Genomic DNA, 26211 nt, shown 5'->3' with positions numbered 1-26211 from the left:
TAATTAAGTTATGTTTTTCAATCAAGTATTCATGTTACATAAAGAACCGATACCTTTCTTATTCCTATGAATTTTAAGCCTAAACTATTCTGATATATATGTAATTAAGCTGAATTTGGCAATATACTCATTTATTAAAGATTATGTGACAATATACCACATTATTGTTTAAATTGTATTTAAAAAAAGAATATCATGATATATATATATATATATATACAAGTTTTAATACCAAGTAAGAACTATGAGTAAATTAACCGGTATCAATCCTTTGAAATTCATATGAGCAAGTAATGCTAGTGCTAGTATTCAGGTATCACAATTAAACTTTTCCTCATAATTTTAAAAATCAATTTCAATGCAAGATTTACCACTTGCAAAGCAATTTTTAAATTATAAACACATCCTGCTTCCATTCACTAAGTTCAGCTTTTTTTTAGTCAAGAACTCTCAGCAAAAGAAAAAAAAATCACCATAAAAATTTATTTCCTAAAAATAGTTGTTCAACATGTGCTTACTCTTCTTTTGAAACAATTTTTAAGATCACAGAATGTTCCAACTTCTTTAGCATGTTGCAGCTGTGTTTTTGTTCTTAAACATAATAGCTAAGTACCAGTTGGTTAATGAGTACTATAACACGTAGTCAGAGTGGGAACTAAATATTTTGCTGCCCTAGGGAAGGGCTGAAAGTATATGCAACACTGATTTTGGTGCAATTTATTTATTTTTGACAAATACTTGAAAGCTGAAATTTACGTAATGGAGGTTTAAACATGTCAGCTCTCACTACCTGGAATTTAGAAAAAAAAGAAGAAGCTTCTTTACCAGTTTTGAGTTGTTATTATTCTCCTAAGGTTTTGGATTTTTGCACATCCTTTGTCAAAAATATTCTTTGTAGGAAAAAGAAAATTTAGTGATGAATTATTATTCTCAAATGAAAGGTATAAGTCGTAGTTTTCATGTTAAATTTGCACAACTGTGCACTTACACACACATCAAGAAATGTTAAGGAATAGCAGGGTTTTAAAACACCTGGGTGTATTACAAGTGAGGATATATAATTTACATGTATTAGGAAGTATGAACAATACATACACACAAAAACTTGAGGCAGATACACAAGTTGGAAAAAAGGTATGAGGAGGATATATAATATGTAGAATAATACATGGTGGTCCAGTAATATAAAAATAGTTACCAAAAATACACTAAGGGAATGTTTCTACCTCAAGTTGTTAATCATGCTCAACAATGATTATTCACCTTCTCAGTGAGACAACTGATCAAGTTCTGTAGAATTAAGGACCATGCTTCACATAGAGCTACTGCTAGCTAGAAAAGGGATAGAAGTGGGTGATTTTAATCTGCTTCATGTCTCCCCAACGTGTTCAATCAGATTAATGTCTGCATGAAATGATGGGCACTCTAATCTTTTGATTCCATTGGACAAAAGATGTTCATCCACAATCCTGGATCTATACAGTTTGGCATTGTCACCCATTAGGATGAAAAGATAGCTAATAGCACCAGTATACAGGTACAAATATAATGTTCAAGGGTGTCGTCCCTATATCTGAGAGCATTCATAGAGCCACTCAGTTAGATAGAGATCTGTGCAGCCATTCATAGAGATGTATGCCTAGACCAATATTCCACCACCTTCAAAGGTTCTCCTTTCCCAAGTGCAGCACTCTAAAAACTATTCATTACACGTTCTCCAATCCTAACATGTTGGGAATCACTTTCCAAGCTCTGTGTCAATTCAGCTGTGAATGGAACATTGGAGTATTCCTGACACATCTTCTCCTCTCCGCATTATGAAACTGGCTTAATGTAAAACAAAATATAGGTCTTTGAGAACAGAACCAGATCCTATGAAGTCCATCCCTAACAATTTGAGTAGATATTTAAACACCAGAAGCTAAATACAGTGATTTGGAAATAGTTGGTGCTGTTATCCTCCTACCTTTACTGGCCAATAGAGATTTGTAGCAGTTTTGGGTCACTGTTGTGATTGAAGTGTGACCTATCCTAGGTCTTGCAGAAACAGTTCCAATGTCTAGAAACTGTCTCCACATCTGATTCACAACACTAGGTACCACTCCAAGCCAGGATGCTAGTCCTCTCTGATTCTGTCCTGTTTCTAGTCTCCCAACTGCTCTTCAGATTAGACTGTCCTCTAAATGTGATCCAGTGCCCATATATACATTGCAAAAAATACTATTCAATTGGTTCAACTGCATGAAAGTTCCGCTTAAACTGTCAGAAGGTCAAAAGAAACAATTTGGACGTTTCCTGCTTATATATCTGTATGAGATACTTGCATATTTCTCCAAGGATTATTTCTTCACGTAATATGGAAATATAATTTCAACATAATTCAACCACAACCTCTCGTTTTCCCTTTTTAGGAAATCAGAGGTGTTTCTTAACTTTGTGTAATAATTATATCCCATGGAAACAAACAAAGAATGTTTTATTTTGAATGTTACTCACGCCAATTACTGCTCACTGAACACTCCATTGTTTTATGCTTTTTCCCGATTGCTCCATTTTATAAACACCCACCCCACTCAAAATACATATAATAACATTTGATAAAATACAATAAATTTATCATCAAAGAATGCAACTGACTGAAACTCCCTCTAAGTTAAATATTAATTATATAGTATTATAAAAACGTAATGACAACAGTAAGGAAATTAAAATATTATAAAAATGGACATTTATTTGTTAATATACTTATTCTATACTACTTTCACACATAAACAGTTGCAACACACAAGACGAAATAACAAGTTGTTTACAATGCACCTTAAGATATTTATTAATTACAAATGAAATAAACAAGGCAGTATTTTGAATCATCTTGATAATATTGAGATTAGAATAATTTAGATACCTTAAGAAACATACCTACATCATATATTATTTGATCTATATTTCATTACCATTTGAAAGAATGATTAACAAAAAGAATAATAAACAAAGCTAGGTCAAGTTAAGTCATCCTTCTCTCTCAGTCTCATATAATTTTTCCCAATATATTCACTTTCATTCTTTCTCGCTCTTACGACCTTACTCAGTTGCATTTTTTTTTCTTCTTTTCCTTGTTGCCCAAGGCAAATGCCTACTTTGCCTACCCACTAAAGCTGGCTCTTGTCATAGTATTTAAATAGAAGTTAACAATAGATATGCGAAACTGTATTACAGTGATTTCTCCCACATAAAAACTAAAACTTCACATATATTTGTATATGAAACTACCTTTTTTTTTCTAAATTGTAGTTACTAAAGTTACTTGCTGATATTTCCTATGTGATACTGAAGACTGGACAAAAAGTTTTTGGAAATTTCTCATAATACAACTTACTGTGCATACAATTACTGTTAGTAACTGACAGTGTGATCATTTTGCACTTTATTTCACTTTCCTCTATTTCTCACATATCTTAGTTTAGATGGTTAATATTAGACAAAACATCACATTATAAACGTAGTCCATATAACAGAATGAGGGGAATGTCAACACTTGGAAAGTTCAATGCTTAAAGTGAATAGAATATTTCACAAAATTACCAACACACTTGAATTCACATTATATTAGTGAATATTTATCAAGTATTTAAAAACCAAATAGTTTGGCTATAGCCTTATTACATATCCAAAATATGTATTAAAATTATTCATATTAAATAAATATTGCACACAAGTGATCATAGCATGAAAGTAAATTTTTAATAAAATACATACACATCATTCATATTTTATTATTTCCAAACTGAATAGTCTTAGCCCTCTTTTCTCTTACAATGACTGTATTCATTCTGAAAGTCAGTTGACTTTACTGGTCTTCATATTAAATAATTTATGTTTGTATTATTTTGTGATTCAGAACATAAATCTAATGCAAAAAACCGATTTTGACAGCATTTTCTATTGCCAACCCAGATAAATCATAACTTATTGTAAGTTCTTACACTCAAGATGTGCTGATTACCAATCATTATCATGCATCATAAGTCACAAGAAGAATTTCAGAATAAACAGATAGTTATGTAGCTAAATGCTATCCTCTAAGCAAAACTGAATAATTAAAGTGATAATGCCATCATACTAAAAGCATGACAACAACACTCTATAAAAAATGTTTGTTAAGAAAAAGAGCAATTAAATATATATGTCACATGTATCTTTAATATTATTTCTTCACCCCACAGTCCACATGCCATAAATTTTGTTCTGAACTTTCATGTTATCCTGATATATCAACACAGGCATAAGTCTAAATTAACAATGACTTCTGTGATCAGCCTATATGATTAATGAACAGCAAAGCTATTATAGAATTATAGTTTGTATTATAGAAGAAGTGTGGACAATAAGTCCAATAGTTATTAACAAGTAGCACTGTCAAACTTTAACATGCCATCAGACTACACTGTTAATAATAATAAGCTCCACTCCTCAAATGGTGGCCCCAGCAGCACAAAGTACACCATCAATTTAAATAATAACCTTGAAATTGAAATAATCAAAAATTAAGAAAATCAGAATTGAACAATTGGCTAATACACAAACATTCTCTTTTAAAGTTGAACAACAAAGAATTAGCTCTTTAAGCAAAAAAGTTCAGGAACAGAACAAAAAAAAAGGGAATGGAAAACAAAGGATGGAAAGAGAAGAAACAAAGTAATTTGCAGAAGACTTTCAAAAGTTATCTTCAAGTCCAGCTAAGGCATTTTCAAGCTTAAATCAATATGGTTGAGAGCAAGAAAAGCAATCAAATTATTAATACAACTACATAAAAAAACAAAATAAGTGGGCAGTTCCAGCACAGTCTTAAAATTACATATACAATTTTTCTTTTTAAGTTTGTATTTCTTGATTTCAATAATACTCAATAGGCAATGATGCTATTTAGTCTACAGGTAGAAAGTGACTGATCACTTACTGACTGGTTTTAATCTTTCACAACTACAGTATGAGATTTAAAATTTGTACATGACAGATGGTCAAGTGAATTGAATATACAAATGCATGAATTGCAGTTTATGGTAAAAAAAAAAATACTGTAAATGTTGTACACAAACAGGGAAACTTAAGACTTCAATTTAGCAATGAGGCTAGATGTTTTATATGTGCTAATTATACAAAACTTCAAAAGTGTGACAGGGTTACAAATATTTTTTCTTTTCTTTGAGAAATAATATATTACAGCGTATCTATTCCTACTACTTATGTCTGTTTTAATTCCATAAACACATTCTAATAAAACTACTCAGAAAAGAGATAACTTTAAAGAATTTCTTGACAAAATATTTTCTAAACAGTGGTAAATGATCATTTTAGCTATAACCATTTAACAGATATAACAAAGCACGTGGACCAGGAGGAACAATGTATAAAACTTCTGTAAATGCATCTACACTTTTTAAAATAAATAAATACAATCTCAAACAAACTTTACAGTACAGCTAATAATGCTGCACACAATTTTGTCTTGTGGCAGTTTTTGCTTTAAAGCTAAATAAAATAAAATGCAATTGCATCTATATATATTTTATCAGAGATTACAACACAAAATCATAAATATATGTGAAATTATTAATAATTGAAAAATAAATAAAAATAAATTTTAATATCTATTAGACAAGTACATAATAGACAGCTACAAAATTTCTGACATCTAAAAAATTAAATTAAAAAATCACGTTGATTTTCAAATTATGTAGCACAAAAGGAAATATATCGCAAATGAAAATAACACAAACTACTGTTTGTATCAAAAACTACATACAATAACAGCATAAATTAAACAATTAATATTGATTTGTTATTGGTCACAAGTAACAATGTTTACAATTTTAATCACAGCATACAGTGGTTCTTCCACATTAATATGTTGTATATTATCGGATACAGCTGTAATCCTGTAATAAATGTTTCAACTCTTTTGGCACACACACCAAAATATTTCTTCTCAGGTATAACTGATTATTCATATTAATTTCAACAGTTTCTCTTAATTGGAAACATTATGTGAATATTTTCTGTTGTAAATACTTTACATAAGTAATTTTAATAACTATTTACAAGTATTCTGTACGTACATATTACTGAAGTAAGGATGTAAATCGACTAATAAGGTAAGGACAATCGTTCTAAGGGGGTGATTGAATTCCAAACATACTGAAGACCACATTGATCAATTATGGATTTTTCTATTTGTTTAATAAAAAAAGTAAAATTTTAAATGTTGATGTCAATATAATTCTATGGGGCAAGCGTTTTTGGTTTACCCTGTAAGTTTGTTACCTACACTATAACTCTTAACCTTTATATTCATATTTCTTTAATAACAGATAACTAAAGTATAACTTATTTTTATATCAATATATCACACACCAAGTAACTTCATAATTCACTGCACAACAGCATACAAGATGTTCAGGCTTCTTTAAAGAATACATTAAATCTAAACCACTAATGAAACTTCTGTAAAATGTCTGAAGTACTAACAATTTAGAAAAAATGCTCAACAGCAAAATAATAAACATTTCCATGAAATTCTATTACAAATTCTAAAACTTGTATGATTTCATTTAACTTTTCAGTAGTAAATATATAAAGAATTATCTCGCAGTTATTATGTATCAAGACAATTGTTCTCATTTCTACCTGTTTAATACTGCTACAGATTTGAGATTTTTTAAGCTGCATTTTCACCACTAAATGTCCACTAAAGCTGAAACTAACTGCAGTTTAAACTTGATAAAGGAAACCCACTTTATAGAAAATAAAAGTTTGGAGATGGCTTGTCAGGGTAATGAAGAAAACTTTATTATAAATGTATGACGTTTTGACAAGATTATGACATCCTCAAATACTTGAGGATGACATAATCTTGTCGAAACGCCATCCATTTATGATAGTTTTCTTCATTACCCAGACTAGCCATCGCCAAATATTTATTAACTGCAGTTTAATATATGTTATACTTAAATTTGTAGCTCATGATGTTTAAGAGAAACACGCATGTATTTTCTAGTGAACACACATCTTCTATTTTCAGGAAAAACTTATTACTCACTGTCAGCAAAACTAAAGACTTTTTGTCATTAACAAATTTTATTGCTCTCCCCAACCTTTTTCACTAACACACTGATCCTAAAGAGTAAATTTTTGGATAACCTTGTAATGAACAATTAACTTGATGCTTATAATGCTTTTAATCATGGTTAGATACCATGTTTTACTGTGAATATGTAAAAGAAGTCTTTAAACTTATATGCTTGAAATATAATATATTTGCATGAATGTTTACTGAATTAACTATTCTTCAACCTTAATAGTTTGTCTTATGTCATTTCTGGTAAAAAATAATAATAATAACAATAATAAACAAAAAATTGTATTCAAGATATGACCATTTGGGTAAAAACTATTTTACTAAAGAAAGAATGGAAATGAATGATGCATGTAATTAAAAAGCTGAATAGTGGCATACTGATTGTCACCACAGTTAAGATTATTTTTTTACTTACACAAATCAATAATTTCTCTGTTTTCCAAAGTTAGATACAAGTCAGAACTTAGTGTTAATAAGGAATCTAAGCTTTAAAAAATTAATTAAAAGAAACAATGTATTGTAAATAAATCCTTGTGAATTTATATATATATATGTATGTATGTATGTATGTATGTATGTATATCAGCAAAAGATTATTCTAAAACAGAACTTTGAATTAAGGACTAAACCTATTTCAATCAATATTATCTTATTTTGTAGTTCATTATATGTAAATGTCTTTTGGAAAGTGTGTATATTATACTGAAAACAAACTCCCTATGGAAAACAATTTCAGCTCAAAAATAGTTACAGAATCCTTTACAAATGTTTCAAAACAGAAATATGGTGAACATATTAATGTTTAGTATACAAGTTGCCAATACATAATTAATATACTATCTAAGTTCAAATAGCAAATAGAACAAAAATGTGAAAAACAAGAAAACGTAAGAAATCTGAATACATATACAGCAGATGTACTATTCGACATGTATAAGATTACTACAACATAGAACATCTCTTCAAATGAATAGCACAGACATATTTTTTCCTAATATTTACAGAAGGAACCAGATTAATGTGTTGTTAGTGGTCAGATACACAAAAAAAAAGTCTGAGCATATGGTAAAAATACCTTATAATGAAAATGATTGGGAATTTGTGTAGATACAGATGCTCACACAAAGCAGAACTAAATACACTACATTACAGAGTTACTTCAAAAAGAACAAAAGTAACTTCCTTTGTTTAAAGAGCTTATTTTCAGTAATTTGCATACTTAAATATATTTACCAAAATTTATGAAGCTAACATTAAGTTGAAAAGTATAAATTGTTGTTAGAAGACATTCTGTCACAAAGAATAACTTCAACAATATCAACATAAAACAGGCTACTTTTACTGAAGTCTTTGGGCATACTTGTAAAATAGGTTTTACATGGTCTTTTCTGTTTATCATTTAAATATTCTGCCTATTTTACTTGTACAGTTTATGAATAGCAGCAGCAGTAACATGTCTGACACAAAAATCATATATGCTATTTGAAGAAAGCAAAGTAAATAAAAAGACACACATTCTAAGTTAGTGGGCCACTGATATTGAGGAACGGGGCTTACCATTATCACGAGGTTTGCTATCTACAGTAGACACAGTATCTCCCTCCTTGTCTCCACCATGCCTACTAGCTTGGTGATGTGGATACAAACCTCCAGAAGAACCCTCAGAATTAGGAGGTTGGCCTAATAAAGATGTTAACAAAAAATAAATAAAAATCCCAGATGAAATTCTATGCAGAACGAACTATCATTCAAGTGGTTTTATGTACAACCCTGAATTTTAGAAATTATGATATACACCCAATTTAATAAAACACAAAAGTATTTTTCAAAACTTTTAAGGAGCGTACTAAAATTATAGAAAAGAAAATATAGTTATCTACTAATCCTTACTAACTGAACTTCTCCAATACAATGGATTATCATGTGAACATTTACCTGTACACAATAATTTATATTTGACGTTTCATTCAAAATGATAAGTATTAATGTAATAGATTTTTTACAGAACAGCTAAAAACACAAATGCAAACATATTGTTCAGCTTATAGTCATGATTCAAACCAGTTATATTTGTGAGATCAAGGAAGATATATTGTGATGATTATCATATGAACTCTTGAAAAAAAATTAGTTTTGCTAAATGTCATTTAATTTATTGCCACTAATTATAGAATAGTTTTGAGCATGCTCTAATGATAAAAAGCTTTAAATATACAAATGTATGCTAATTTATGTGAGGATAATAGATAACGGTCTCACAAATAGCACAGACTTTTCCTTGCCAAGTTATGAAAAATAATCCAATTTGTATACACACACACACAATAAATAGACTCAAAAACATCCAGGTCATACACATCTCTAAATTTAAATATCACAATAAAAAATCGAAAATTTGTTCTAATTCCAGTGTTCATGTACTTAGACAAATACAAAGTTAAAAACTGATCAAGGATGATCTAACTACATTTCAGGACAAAAAACTGTTTTTATAACCATATACTGTTTTGACAGGAGTATCCAAACACTCAGTTCCTAAGTATGCTCTTCAAGGGCACTCAGTGGATGCAAATTCACACACATATGCAGCTTAGTAGAGGTGAAGAAAATGTGAGGTGCCAGAATATTGTGAATTAAATTTGTTTGAGAGAAGAGAGATTATAGGCTGCTAGAAATGTAGGAAAATCATATTTGAAATAGTCCCAGTGCTTGATCAAATGTAATCTACTATGTATATGGACCACTCAATGATAACAGAAAGTTGGTAGTTTCTCATTTAACAACTGTTTAAGTCAGCCAAAACATGAAAGATGACAAACATCACTTGTTAGAATTACAAATAAATGCTTAATGTAATTTTCATAAATGAAAATCACAGTGACTGTATTCAAAGGGCCAAATTGTGGGCTTAAAAGAAGTCAGATAGGTAAATATTTCAAGAGCAATTATGTTTGAGCACAATGTGAAGGGTTGCAGATGGGTTATGATGTTGACTGTAGTGTTTGTATCATGCATGCGACTTATCTATGAAATGTTTGTGTCTCCAAATGCCCATGGATATCAAATATTTTATATGCTCATGGCACCATAAAGAAGCTTTTTGGTAAGTAGACCACTACGTTGTTCCACGAAGATAATGCCCTCTGTAACAAGACACATAAAACTCGTGTCGGTTCCAAAGTGACAACATCAATGTATGGTAAAGACCTGCCCTAATATCTTCAATACAGGAGATCATCTTTGGGAGAAGGTAAAAGGGTTAATATCCAGTCATCATCAACTGTTAATATTTGTGAACAACAACAGAGACAAATTACAATAAATACCTGACAAAATCTACATGAGAGAGAATGTCTTATAGAATAGAAGCATTTATTAATATCAAGGTTGATATTTTAGTGTATTAAGACAGTATTATCGCTGAGCATTCCCCTTTTTGACAACATAACGGGACACTTCATACAGGAGGGTAATGTATATAAATAATCACATACATATATATACAAATACATTAAATATCAATTTCTAAGTGACTTCACTTTAAACAACTACAAAACCATTTGGAATTATGAAGTTTTAGAAGCATATTGAAATATACCCGTTCTTATTAATATTATCAAAAAAATTTTGAAATCAATTATTATGTTATCCTATTTTTTTTTTTTCAGATTACATAAACTGTTTATATATTAATTATTTCACTCCATGACAGCAATTTTAAAAAATCATTATATGGTAATTTCGTGTATAATTGTCTGGTCAGTGGTAACACAGAACTTAATAAAAGAAAAATCTTACAGTGTACAAGCAATACTATATAAAATAAAATCACTTCTAGAATTATCATCATTATGATATGCATAATGTAACAATTACAAACAAATTGTAAATAATTACAAAAAGTAATAATAATAAGGTACATCATTATTGACTGTATCATATATTAAAAACTATGAATTTAATACATGTTTTTAAAAGTTTAGTTTCAGAACTATCAGTCAACATTAAGATGAACTGATAAGAAAAACTCAAATATATTAATAACAGCTCAGAATACAAATAATCCTAATACAGTGATAAGTACAAAACATGCTTTGATTAAATTTGAAAAAAGAAAAGTAAGGTTAATAGAAGAAGATGAATGGTTACTTTTAGGACTGCCGACACCACCACCACCACCACCACCAATGCTTGCTTTGTTTCAACCCACATGATACTAAAACAAAATGCACTTATAGTGAATTAACAGATGATTTACAAAATATTTGTGAGTGTGTGTGTGATGTGAACATACTGCAGTGATTTTGGTATTTTTTGTTCTTTTTAATAATTATGTATTGTATGATTTCTGATATGAAAAAAATCAAGTTTTGTATTGCAGAAGTTTAAATTCAGCAATCTGAATAAATAGTTATAAACTATTGTTACTAAGCCATACAGATTAAGTGTAGAGTATACTACTAGTTTTTCAACTAAATGTATCGATGCCTGGTGAATGTATGAAAATATTCAAGTTATCCACAAAGCCATTATCTTAATTTTACAGCTCAGTGATCCATATCATTGTATAACTCATGTGAAACTTTTAATAGTGATTTTCAATATCTGACTAGATATACTAATAAATATGTGTCTTGAAAAAAAATTGTGTGTTTTAGAATCTGTCTTAATCCAATATTGTGCTTTATACTATTAGTACTTTTAATATATATAGGTTTTTAAAACTATGCAAGATAAAATGTGGAAGAAAAAGTAAGGTAATTATTATTAAGACTCCAATATCGAGCAGTCTGCCAAAGAAATTGGAAGAGATGTGTAGTGGAATCTAATATTAAAGTGGTCATATAAATAATTACCGACTAATATCATGAGCTTTGCTAAAATGTTCCATATTTTGTGGCATTATCAGTAATGCTCAAACTAGAATATTTTTATTCTAGTTACTATAAGTAACAGTTTTCAGTAGTTTATAAGCATTTATATTACAATATATGCTAGGATAGTTTTTCTTTCTTTTCAAATTGTAAGGTTTGACAGTATAAGAAGAAATGAAGCAATGTTTAATGATAAATATTTATACAATTTACTCATGATATTATGTGAAAAATATTGGTCTGTAACCTAACTTTCAGAGTAATTATAATTATGGTGTCAGACAGATTAATTGTGAAAAGAAATAAGGCACTGTTACAACGTTTTTGTATCCACAATATTAAAAAGAAAAAAGAAGAAAAATGTTCACTACACTAAATAGGAGATTATGAATCAGTGAAATATTATTCCGGAGGTTTTAGTTAGGGAAGACTGTCAGGAAAAAGACGAGTAACAGTTCATTCCAATAGAAGAATTGTAAGTTGAGAAGAAATGAAACAATAGAACATTATTCTCTCATCTATACAATAACTAATTTTGATACAAGTTTGTAATTGTTTTCTATTTTCCATCTTATAGCAGAGAACATAAACTGACCAAGTTCATGCTCAGTAACATTTCTTGCCCCCTCTGTTGAAGGACAGGCACATTCTAAGGGACAAGGAGGACATGTAGGGGCATTGGTGGTAGTAGAGGTTGTCTCAGTCCCTAACTCTGCTGTTGAGAAAGAAATGAATTAAATATTAAATCATTTAGAAAAGTTAAAGACCAGAAGGGTTAAAATCATAACAAAAACTCAGATTACAAGACTTCATACATTCAACCTTAGTGCAAAAGAATGATAGCAAATATATATACATGATAAAGGTCATTTGCCTATTCTTATCTCTGTCTAGGTTTTAACCTTTATACTACACTACAGCTATAATACTTTAAAGGAACTGGAAACTATAGTGTTTTCTAGAGTGTAATATATCCACCATTATAAGTTCGTATCACATGAACTTAAGATAATGAAAGTGCTTCATGATATCAATAACCCCTAATGTCATTAGGAAGGTTGGTGGCAAGAACACACTTTGTTCAGTTATAATGACATATTTAATAAGTAAATTAAGTTTTTTCCTAGCATAAATGTGTGTGTGTGAAAATAAATAACATTCTATTAAGTTATAGAGAATTTAACACAGAGTGAAGATAATTTTAAACCAATCAGGATTTAATACAATACCTTATAGATTAATGTAAAATAAGCAACTGAGTAAAATGTAATAGCTAATGGTTAAAGATTTGAAAGAAATGTCAGGTAGGCCGATCTCAACAAAAACATAACTAATTGCAAAGTTTACCAAATTAATTTTATTGATATCTGCTCTACAGGAATACTGCCCACCAGTGGCACAGCGATATGTCTGCGGACTTATACCGCTAGAAACCGGGTTTCGATACCCATTGTGGGCAGAGCACAGATAGCCCTTTGTGTAGCTTTGTGCTTAATAATAATAATAAAACAACTACAGGAATACTCAGACACTGTTGGGATACACAGTTTTTTTTTAGCTTGTTTCAAAACCATTATATAATAATTTGACAAATCATTTATGTAAGTGTGAAAAAATCAGCCACATCACAATAAAACTAGATTGTTATTTTTTGTTATGAAAAACAAAAATTGTACTTCAAGTATTATTGCATCAAGTAGTCAGTAAAAGGACAGTTTAGGTTCTACGATAACAGCTCTTTGTCAGATTTTAAAAATAATATTATATACGTATATGGATTCTGATTTTTGCCATTTGTCGAAATAAATGGCATTTACTTATATTTCTTAACAGTATAAATATATACTATGTTGTTGTTTGGCTTAGGATTCTGCTACAGTAGGTGTCTGTGACTTGTTAGTGATAAATTCAATGATGAATAAACAGCACACACTTTACTTGTTTTCAAATTATATATATATATTCAGAACAAGTTAAACGTACGTACAACAAAGTCTTCATACTATAGATTTTACAGGCATATCATAAGCACTATTTATATATAGTTCTCTTCTTCTTGTCAAAAGTCAACATAGGCCTATTCAATTACTTTAGAATTTCAGTTGACTAGTCAAACTATCTTCTTTATATTACTATCGTACTAGTATTCTGTGTGTGATTCACTTACAGTTGTGGTGCAAGTTACCATAATTCGTTTGGTCTTCTTTCTTCTAAAGTCCTCTGTTCCTTTTGTTAAAGTGTACCCAGGCTGATTCAATTACTTTAGAACCATGCTTTGATGGAATAAAATTATCCTTCTTATCTTTTTTTATACTCTTAGTTTCACTCTAATATATTAAACATTAGGCCTATCACCTTTGCGGTACTTAACTTCACACAACTATATTCTCTTTTGCTATTATCCATCTATTGTTATCTCTCTACTGCTTGTCGCTCATCTCATGCTATTTATATCTTTATTACATAGTCGTCTGGCCACTTTCTATATTCTTGACACCAATTAGTTATTAACAAAACCTTCTACAATCATCTGCTTTTAACTCTTATTATAGCAAAACTCAAAAATAATAAAATATTCACTCACGATACAAATCAATCACTAATATCCAAACCAAACAATCTTTTATATCATGATACTCTTGGATAATCAAAAGTAATACATACTGCCCTAAAGAGACATCTGAAATCAAAAATTGATGAATTACAAAATAACATGTTAGGCTTAATATTTGCAGCATTTATTGGTTATTTTAATAACATTTAATTATTCAAAAGGCCCCCTTTTTCATTTTACTTCACATAATTAAAACACTTTAGGGTATAGTGTATGATCATCAATCAGTGACAGGTGAACAAGGTTTTATTCCCAAGGAAACTATTGGTATATCTGAAAATAACAATTGTAGTAATTGTAGTTACAGACTATGAAGATGCATTCCAGACTTCATGTATTATGTAAAAATAAACAACTCATCTTCTCGTATATGAATGACAATTTAAAGGAGACAACAAATGTACAGCACCCAATAGCAAAAGTCTGTTTAGAATGCACCTTAAATCTCCTACAGATAAGTGTTAACTTCATTAATCCGGAAACCTCTAAGTGGTTTCCTTATTACCCTTAGAGATATAAAACCTACAAGTATTCTAGCTAGCAATAAAAAAATTTTCTTTTACTTCTCAATAATTTGAGTTTTCTTTTTAGGTTTTTAAATCTAAGCATTAAGTATGCACAGTATATTTAACCAAACTCAGCTGTTTTTGGATATACAGTTTTTGTAGTAAGTAGAAACCCAATCATACCCTGCACAAAAGTAAAGTTGGTTTCTGTATTTAAATGTAAGATAAATTCACAGAGCAAAATGAAAAACAAGCAATCTACGATAACTAATTCATCAGATACTAGTGAAAAGAAGCCAATCAAATAACTGTTCACAGTGCAATTAATTTCTTTAACAAAACAAATATACTGAGTTTCTATACACTAGTGTATAAATTGTAGTGTAAATTCAGTAGGCAAAAACAGCAATCTTGAACAGTTGATATTTTCAACAATTCTAACAATTCATACCATCACTAGTTCACTTTATTTCACAAACATGCAGATGAAAAAAGTACAAAATAATAAAATTTCAGCAGTCACATATATATGTAACCACTAAACACTTCAACCGAATATTTTGTTAGTATAAGTTTTATAAAATATTATAGCTCATTTGTTCAGCTTATAATAAATCAGAATACTAAGAAATCTGTCATGAGCACCAACCAGGGCTTCAACCTGGGACTCTTGTTTCACACTAGTTTTCTGAAACCAACAGAGGATTCAAGTTCCGAGCAGATAACTTCCATCCTGACTGTTACAACTGGATTAAAACAATACAATTTGTTGATACAAATACTTTTTAATAACATTTAGTTCTGCCATCACAACTATGCTTGTGACCTAACAAAGAAGAAACTCACCATTTTCTCTGGCTACTGACAGAGAAGTAGTAGAGTGTCTATCTAGAAAACAAGTGAGGAATATCACTCATCACTAACAAAGTTTATTTGTTTTCAAGTGCAAGGTATTGTGAAATACAAAATTTAAATGTACTTAAAAGTTCTTTTGGAATAAGTGCTACATATCTGCAACTTAAAATACACTTTTTTCTTTTCAATATATAAAAACTTTGAATAAACTGAAAAAAAAAGCACATTTGAAAACTTAAAGAAGCCACGTTATATATGGTCTTTTAAAAAATAAAATATGGAGAACTTACCCTCAGGACATTTGTCATCCCAGCCATGGGAAATATTTTGAACAAATTTGCCATGAAGCCATCCCCTATAGGGAATTAAAAAACATTTCACCTTTACCAATATTGCATATACAAGACTTTTTAGTGTAAGAGTTATTATTTAGTTCACTTAGTGATCTAATATTTAATGATTATTTAGTTTTCATAACAAGACTGTTAAAAGTAATTATTTTAAGGGTAATAGTTATGACAAATTTCAGTACGTAACTCAGTAAGTCGTACATTGTGTGTAGTTCAACTGTTGTAATTTGACGTCACATTACTCAAACCTTCTGTATTTTTCTTGTTGCCTTAAGTGAGTATTGTTACATTATAGCTTTTTGTTGTTTGTAGAAAATTCTATGCCTCAGATGGGCAATGTATATATATAGGCAATCAAGAGAGTATAAGTTAGAGAAAGTGAAGTTAGACTGTGTGATTGTTAGTTTAACTGTAATGGCTGATATCTTAAAGTGAGTTTTACAGATTAACAGAAATAAGGAGAATAATTTTTCTTGTCAAAGGGTGTTTTAAAGTAATTTAACCCGCTTGTGTGGACTTTAATGAAAAGCAGACAATTATTTAAAGTTCTGAATACAACTGTGGTAATCCGTGGGGTAATGTAAGTGAATTTATCACAGACTATATAGTAAGAAACAAAGTGGAGAAAAAATAATTCATCTTGTCAATTGGATTCTAAAGTAATTGAATCAATCTGTGTAGACTTTTGATGAAAAAGAAGAGAATTATTTATAGTTTTAGATACAACTGTGATATCCTATAGCATAGAGAACTTTTGTACATGTTTAACTTGTTTTGAATATATTATTTTAAAACAAGTGAATTGTGTGCTATCCATTTATTGTTCAAATTTATCGCCAGCAAGTCACAGAGACCTACTGTAAAGAATTCGACCCTATAAAACTGACAACCATATTAAAATTAATTTTGTATATAACAACAAATACATTATTTAAGTTTTTAAATAATTCTATGCTCTTGTTATTTGTTCAGATAACTGTAAGAAAAAGGAAAAAGAAAAATCTTCAAAAAATTACTCTTTTAATGATTAAACCCTATTTCCATAAATTTAGATGACGTAGATTTTAAAATTAGCTATACCACATCTGTGGCAATACTAAGAAAAGATACACATGTTTTTACGCATTATAAACTACTTCCTATTTTAAAAGGAGAATTCAAATATGACTACTACATTCACTTTCATTCTCCACCAAAAATAATGGTACTATATGCAGATATATAAAGAAATCATATATCCTAACACGAATTATAAAATGAATCTGGAAGAAAAGTGTTCTGTACTTCAATTGATTTACTGATTTTATACTAATGTTTAGACTAAAACCTTTCAACATTCAACAGATTTTGATTAAATTGATTTATTTACACAATTTTATATCAAGTATAAAAACTTCTTCAAAGACAAAATAATTTTCTGCTGCAATATTCACAGCAGTGTTATAATTTTTCACTTGGCAAAAAGGGGAAGTAAATTGAAATTTTCTGTAACAAAAAATAGAATTAAAGTTGAAAATATCTTTACATGAATTATGCTACACAGTTTTTTTGTATAATGTTGCATAAAAAAATCTATTAAAAATCCACTTCATATTTTTTTTCTTTGTTTTTATATAATGGATCTACAAATGCTTTTTTTAACTTGCATAGATTGCAGAAATTTTACAGCAAGATTTAAGTATTTGTATGTATCAGAATTATTCACAATTTTTATTTTTGGTAAAGAGAAAACACACAAAGTAATCACAAACTTTTGTAATAACTTTACATGTTGTTTTCAAGGGTAGCTACACTCACCTGGCAGTAGCAGTGCATTTTTAAACTCAAAACTCCACCATAACTTAACATATTTTTATCAGCTGTGCTTGTAATGTTACAAACAAAAACAAATTCTGAAGTATTTGTTACTGACAAGCATACTAAACATTAGCCATTCAATATTAAAGCATTTTTCATGATATATACTGTAAATCAATCATGAAGTGCTCCCCAATTCTGAGGGTTCACAATCACAGTTCTCTATTGTCCTTTATTCTTCACTTCCTGTACAAAAATTCAAGCTTCTCATCACCAATCTATTTCCTAACAGCAATGAATCAAGTGAGTATATCTGCCTCTCACTCTTTTAACTTGGATTTTATTCATCAGAATCTCTGCTAACCTTTCCTCAGATCTAAGTGTATGGCCAAATTAGCACAACCATCATTTCTTACATATGACCAATGGTTGTCTTTTAATTTTTGCATGTTCAAATACGTTTCCATGAGCTTTTCTTTTGGTAAAATTGATCTTCATTATTCATCTATAACAACATAATTCAAATGGTTTTAACTTCACTTTGGTCAATTTGTTTCAGCAGACAGATCTATATTTTCACCCCAGACTTAGTAGTCTCTCGTTCAATTAGAATTTGACATCTCTCCTAAGCAGTTCTTTCAAATTGCAAAATGCTGTTTTTGCTATTGCTGTCCTTCACTTTATCTCTTTCCTAAACATGCTATCACTACTGGTATTCATCTCTAACATAAGTTAACTCCTTTACTTATTCCAACTCTACTTTCTACTACAATATTCACTTAACAGTGTTATGATTTTTCACTTGGTAAAAAGGGGAAGTTGAAAATCTCACAAAAAACCTGAAACAAAAACATCAAAGTATTTCCTCTTTCCCCTGTTCCCAAAATAGCTTAATATTAAAGTTACCAAAACAAATAATCATGTAAAATTAATATCTATTAAAACTTTCACTCAAAGTTGTAAATATATTAGTTAATCTTGTCAATGAAACTAGAATTAAACATCAAATTAAACTGTTGCTTACCTTGGTTCTGCACTGGTACAACGTTGACGATTCTCATCCCAGGCACAATATGGATCTTGTAAGGCTACACATTCACTGAAACAATTACAGTTTATCAACTAGACTGCAACTGACTCAAAACTAATAAATGTCATAATTATTTAATTTGTGACATTATTGAAGCTTTAATTTAACAAAAGAAATAGGTAAATTATAATCATGTTGTTACAAGTTCACAAGCAGATATGACTATAATTGACTAGCAAAACTTCAGTTTCACCAAACGTACTGAGGTTGTGATTGTACAATTCTAACTATTGAAACTTTACTATCATAAATAATGAGCTTATGATTGTATTTTACTAAATGGTACAGGTGCTGTATAAACTTTGAAATTTTAGATTTACAAAATGTTTAGTAGATATTGTACCATAAGAAAATGTGATACAAAAAAAAAGAATGTCCAAATGCAAGTTAAATACATAATTCACAGCAAGTTTCACTTTATTTGCTCTTTTAAAGTTGAATGCTGTACAATAACAATTACTAAAACCTCACAAAAATGTGGAACATTTTACTGATAAAAAATAAATTTCTTTGGTTATTAACAATATTAGAATTAATCTACTCTGTAATATAGAAGTGAATAATTGAAAGGCAGCATTAATATTGAACAATAATCGACAAGATCATACAATTATCCTTGAGGTATTTTTCATGGTGTATTCTTTCAAAAGTAAGCTCAGAATTAGGCACCAAATCATATATAAACTAACCTGCATGTCAGTGCATAGCGTTCACAGTCATGTAGTGGAATGGAATAAATTTCATCTTTAGAAACCACAATTAATTTTAATTGGAAGGCAAAATTGTTCACCAAGAGACTAGTGACAGGGGCCTGGTTCTGGAACACAATCACCTCTTCAATAATAACTGGAACGACCTTGTTATCACTTGAAGCACTAGCAGCATTTATAGCTTTGATCACTTTCCCAGTGTCTGAAATATATTTTCAAAACTAAGTTAAAGATTCTTTTGTGTAGTAATAAATATAAGTTTAAGTAGCAAATTCAAAACAAAGAAACATCACAAAAAAGTACAATTTAAAATCAAATGATTTAGTGTAAATTTTTCTTTGTTTTCCACTATTGTTCAAACACTGAGTCCAATAATAATAATAATAATTAGTTCCCTTATCTTTTACAACACATTTTTTAAGTCAAATGACAACATTTGTCTTATTTTTTTGTAGATCACTATATAACCACATTAATTATAACCAATTATTAATTACACCAAATACTATGTAATATTATACCCTTTATTTCTTAATACTTATCTAAAAATCTTTGTATGACTCAACACTTAAATGTCTTATAAACTCAAATGTAATCCACATAAAGGAATTAGTCATTTCAAACTTCACAGTTGCATATTAGAGCATAACTCTATATAGCAGTTTGTTTAAGTTTTCCACATTACATCACATGGTGGGTAGGTTATAACATATTAAAGCAAACTCTTCCAAATTCTCAATATTTTGCTCTTTCTTACCTGTTCCTATAAAAAGAACATCATATTTGCTGCCATCAACAGTTTCTATCTGAGGATCCACAGTAATACAAGTGTATCGGTACCTATAACCAGAAATAAGGACATTTTTTTCTTTCATATAGTTAAGTATTAGAAAAAAATATCACCAAAACTACTCTATAAGTCACATCAACTAAATTAAATCATACTATAAATGTCAAAGTCTTTGTATGAACTGAAACTATTTCTCCGAGATATCATACCAATAATAAATAGTGCCACATTTACTTGAGATTCACCAGGAGAAAATTGGAATTTAAACAAAAAACATAAGCACTAAATATACGTTTAATCAAACATTTTAGAATCTATAAATTTCATCATCAGTGATCTGTATAAATATATAAATTGAGAATGATACATAAAATATGTAAGAAGTTAATTTTTTCAACCAGATTTTAAACTTTTTCGATGTGGCTTAATATAGAAAAAATGCAAGAGTTTGATTGAAAAATAGTTTCCATCAATAGTTATATCAATGTCAGAATAAATTGCGATGTACACACTTAAGCTATTATACAACTGAGTCAAACCTCTTAAAAAATAAACCTTAGCACTCAACATCAACAAATATGACAATAATTACAAATTTTTATTTGTATGTAAAGTTGTTTTATTTTTGCAGTTTTCAGTTAAGACCAAATACTATTCATTTGTCTTTCACTATAGAGTAAAAATCACTGAGCCTCTTTCTGGAGTTGACTTTTTTTTATCTTACAGATTGAAAGTGCTTTAAGTAAATATTTTATGCTTTATCTTCAATATACAGGGTGAGCAAAAGTTACTATACAGTTGGTACTAAAGAAAATATTATGAAAACAATTGATACCAATTTAATTATAATTTGTTTCTGAGTAATACATTACAAATTAAAAGAAGTTCTAAAAGAAACAACTGTGAAGTCACTTTGGCTCCAGCCTTGTATACATTTTTACAGATTTTGAGAACTGTACTTTCATTTTTAAAGGACTTGAGAGCAATGAAGCATAAACAGCAACTAATGTACGAGTTAATAAACAATAACAAAACAAACTTGCACCCACCTTTAGGGTTACAAGTCATTGAAAGTTAAAAACTCTGTAAGTTCACTGAAAGAATCAATTTATACTCTAACTATAATTTTTCAATGTATTCAGAGCAAATATAGTGTGGTAAAACCATCTATGTGGTTATCATAAAATTAACAATGAAAACATAATATTCATAAAAAGCTTCAAAACGATTAAATAACAGAACATGTATCCAGAACATGCTATTCTCATAATGTCTTTATTCCCTTTCAAGAAAAAGGGTTCTTGCACAAAGCTACACAATGTTTACATATAACTACAGCTACATGATGTGTTTATCTTCTCTGTTAGAGTATTCAAGAATGTCTAACATCAATAGCACTGTAACAAAGAATCTTTAGCACAAACAGCTGACAATGTGTATGTTTATCTAGTAGGTTAGTATATGGACTCTTGAAAGAGAACTAAACTAATGCTTACACTGTTTCTTGATGTACTTATAAAAAAAGATTCCACTTTAGATAGAAATAGAACAAAATGTTCATTAAGAATCACTTGTTATAAAGTTTGCTTATTACTCTATTCTTTGGTGTACAAATAAATGAAGTGATTTTAAATAAGTTTTATTTCTTGCAAATAAAAAAAACAGGGATAAAAGTTATCAGTAGCTTTGCTACTTTTATTTATTGTCCATTTACATGATCAAACATGTGATGTTATAAACCACATATATTTTATCTTGTTAGCCAAAAATCATGTTGCTCTACCTTTACAATGAACATATTTCAGAACCCACATACACGTCTATTCTATTCAAATCTATGGAAGTTTTGAATGGCTGAAGTCAAGTTTTAACTAATTACATTCCTGATCTTGGAGCTTTTAATCCTGACCATCAGTCCATGTATTTTCATTAAACTATAACCTCTACCTACTTAATCAAACTGTTATTTCAGAAGCCTTAATGACTATGTTATCTCACCCAAAGCCTGTGTGAAGTATCAATGGTTGACTCCAATAAGCAGGAACAGCCCTATCCATCAAGGTGTGATCTTTGATGAAATTCAGTGTCATTTCTGGCAAAGTTCTGGAGTCATTCACACACTAAAATTAGTAAAACAATACACCTGGAGTACAAATATTCTTGTACAATTACCAAATGCAAATACATATAAAAAGAACATGCATGAAACTGACTGAAAAAAATTATATTTAAATACATACTTCTATCAATGTCTGTATATATTAAGATACATATATATTTAATTTATTGTTTAATGATTAGATAACTGAGGCAATTCTATTACAAAATTAACCAATACCCTAATGTTTAAAATAGTAAACAAGTTTAATTCTTGAACCCCATTAACAGTTAGCATCAACAAATACAGTGATAATTAGAAATTGTAACTTTTGTGTACAATAACACTAACAACTTCCCATTACTCATATCTGTTTTCATTGAAGAGTAAGAAGAACTCAGCTTCTTTTAGGATTTAATAGACAGTAAAAATAATTCATACGTGTAAAACATTTATCAATTGATGAGATAGGGGGAGCTTAGCAAGAGTCAAAGTTAGCTTAATTAAGCTATGAACATGGTTGTTTGTTTCTTTGAGCTTAATCACAAAGTTACACAATAGGCTGTCTGTATTGTGCTCATCATGAATATCAAACCTCAAATTGTAACATTACAAGTCCCCAAGCTTACTACTGAGTTACTGGAGAGCATTCTGAATGTTGTCAATCTATGTCTTAAAACCATTATCCTTAAGATCTGTAAGGCTAATCTTTATCCTGTTCTCTAATCACAAAAACAATTTCAACAGTATTTGAAACTCTTATAAAATACTATAGAAAAACAATGCTAGAAAGTAAAAAAAATTAATACAAACAAAAATCCAGCTAAAACAGTGTCTCATATCATTGGAGATGGAAGTGAATTAGCATAATGTAAAATATTTTATTTGTTAAAAAAAAAGAGCATTATAAACAACAAAAATAAGATGAACTTTACATCAAGAAATTTAGCAAAAACTAAATGAGACAGAATAACTACTTCATATCAACAGAATTGTTAAAAACAAACAAAATCAAATCACATCAAAACAGATTTTAAAAACAGGAATTCAGAGAAAAATTACAACTGAGGCAAGCAAAAGACTTGTTAAAAATATTAAATGAGAGAAAAATTAAAATACAAAAATTTAACAAACCAAAACAATGAACAGCAGGATAGAAAAGCAAGTTTGGTTACTTTAAATGAAGTTTTAAAAATAGGATAATGTGGATTGTAATGAATATGATGTTAAAATAATGTGTATGTTGCTAATAAAACACATGGGCAAGGCCTATAAATTTATCCAATTTTTCATAATGAAGAGAAATACATCTTACAAATATATAGGGTGAGGAAAAGTTAGTTGTCCCAAATTCACATTATACAGGTTGTAAATTTGGCAATAGCAATACAATATGTAAGACAAGTTAACAAAAGAATAAGCAAAATGAGCCTCTAATTTGTTATATACATAAATATATATATATATATATATAACTAACTAACTTTAGAGGCAACTAAATGTTCCGTAGCTGTGTTTGTACACTTGTGCATATTCATTTTTTAAAAGTATAGCTTTTGTTCCTTTTTACCCAAAATCAAAAATGTGAAACTTGATATTTCAGGCACATTTGAAAGGTAGACCTTTCTTTTTCACTCCTGAAGAATAAAAGTCTACCTTTATAATCACTTAGGTTATCACAGTATTTTTGTTTTGTTCAGCATACTTTTTAAATCTAGTTTTGTTACTATCATGAATATTTTTCAAGGTATAAAACAAAAATAGTTTTAAAGCAAAGCTAGCATCTACATAAGAAATTGTCTAATTGCATGAAACTTGGTACAAAGTTTCTGCGCATTTGTAAACTACTGTAAAAGCATCATCAAAATATTTGAAATAGTGCTTATTTTTACTGATTCACATGTATGTACAGAACGTAAAGCTACTAACTAAATAAAAACCAAAGTAATTTTTTGGAAAGACAAACACACAAATCAAATATTACAAACTTTAATATATACTGATTTCAAATTTTTCAAAAAAAGAGGTACAAAATATGACATACATTAGCCTTGCTGCATAGACAATGATCATCACGAATGTATACTTTGTGTTAAAAACTCAGAATAAAGATTAATAATATCAATATATTTATTTCAGTGTTTATCATGTTATTTCACCTTTTCTGTGCTTACAAGTACAATTATATAAAATGTAAGGTCCTATATTAAGATGTTGTACTTCACCTTTTTTTTATGGTTAGTTTTACTTAGAAATTGTGTTCTCTAACTACTGCATTAAGTCTAAACTTTTTGCTACAACCTTAAGAAAAATTATAAACAGATATAGACAAAACAAAGAAACATACTGAAACAACCCTCAATCATAAAAGAACAGACAAGTTTACAAAGAAATATTACAGTGAACATGTTTTAGATTTATTATGGGACACAAACTAAAAAATATAAATAAATGCTTATGTAGCTTTATTTTAAATAATTAAAAGCTTTAAAAGACTAGCGTAGAACAACAGTAAATTTAGAAACTGAGGTACAGAGTATAATTATGAGTATTTCTGAAAAAGACATATAGTTCAGCTTTGAGACAAAGCAAAAAAATTCTTCCACAATAGTAGACATTCTTTCAATTCTAACAGTGCTTTAAAATTAAGAAAAGAGGACTCGTACCACTTCACTTTAGAAATGTAAAAATAATAGAAACTTTTTTCTATTTTTTTCTTATTTACAAAATTTTAAGAAAGTTTGTTGGTAACATTAAATATTTTTTCTAATAATTATATATAGTTTAGTTGATACTGTCTGAAGCAAATAACCTTTCTTTGAATGACTGTTGGAAAGTATATTTTATTATCATGATATCTCCTGATCTGATTGCTTTTTTTCTAAGTAAATTCAAATTACATCACCTCGAGACTGAAATAGGAAAGTTTAACAATCATAATATTACTGGCAGTGAAAAAAAAAATCAACATATTAGCTTCCAGTTATAGGAAAAAAAAAGACCTACTATGTATTCATCAAAAAATACAAAGAGATTGTCAAACTGACTGTAAAAGAGCTATGTAGTCAATGTTTTAGACAAACAACATTCATCACACATATTAAAATGACTTGGATAATGCTGACAATTTTATTTCTTTTTACAGCTACAACTATTTTATTTGTATTACCAGATTTTACCATGTAGTAGTTGCATTTGTTTTTCAGTTATTTTAATACAAGATAAAAAGGGCACAGCTGTATCACTGGATAAATAACTGCCATAATATTTAATCTCAAAAACTTTCTATTCAACCATGAACTCAACTAAAGAAACCACTTTAACTCACTTAAACATGGGCTCGGTCAATTTGACTGACCACGTAACCTCTTTGTACTCGTTTAAAGTCTTTA

General features: G+C 29.1%; 1 protein-coding gene across 6 annotated transcripts in view; it reads right to left on the bottom strand.

Annotated features, from left to right (window-relative positions):
- LOC106467977 (semaphorin-1A-like) overlaps positions 1-26211 on the bottom strand; it is a 135508-nt gene that overhangs the window by 6267 nt on the left and 103030 nt on the right. For 2 of the 6 annotated variants that reach the window (XM_022396864.1, XM_013928373.2), the window contains 7 exons: positions 22720-22841; positions 20689-20771; positions 19911-20133; positions 19156-19230; positions 16275-16339; positions 12605-12724; positions 8693-8815 (listed from right to left, as the gene is read on the bottom strand). In XM_022396864.1, coding sequence (XP_022252572.1) covers positions 8693-8815; positions 12605-12724; positions 16275-16339; positions 19156-19230; positions 19911-20133; positions 20689-20771; positions 22720-22841 — 811 coding nt within the window. Of the gene's footprint in view, positions 1-8692; positions 8816-12604; positions 12725-15384; positions 16018-16274; positions 16340-19155; positions 19231-19910; positions 20134-20688; positions 20772-22719; positions 22842-26211 lie in introns of those variants that run through there. The other 4 variants (XM_022396868.1, XM_022396877.1, XM_022396886.1 and 1 more) reach the window with 4 other exon arrangements.

This window comes from Limulus polyphemus, unplaced genomic scaffold, assembly GCF_000517525.1.
Source record: "Limulus polyphemus unplaced genomic scaffold, Limulus_polyphemus-2.1.2 Scaffold84, whole genome shotgun sequence".
In the NCBI taxonomy this organism is placed as follows: domain Eukaryota; kingdom Metazoa; phylum Arthropoda; class Merostomata; order Xiphosura; family Limulidae; genus Limulus; species Limulus polyphemus.
The sequence above is the reverse complement of the archived record's forward strand: the minus strand, read 5'-3'. Positions and strand labels throughout refer to the sequence as shown.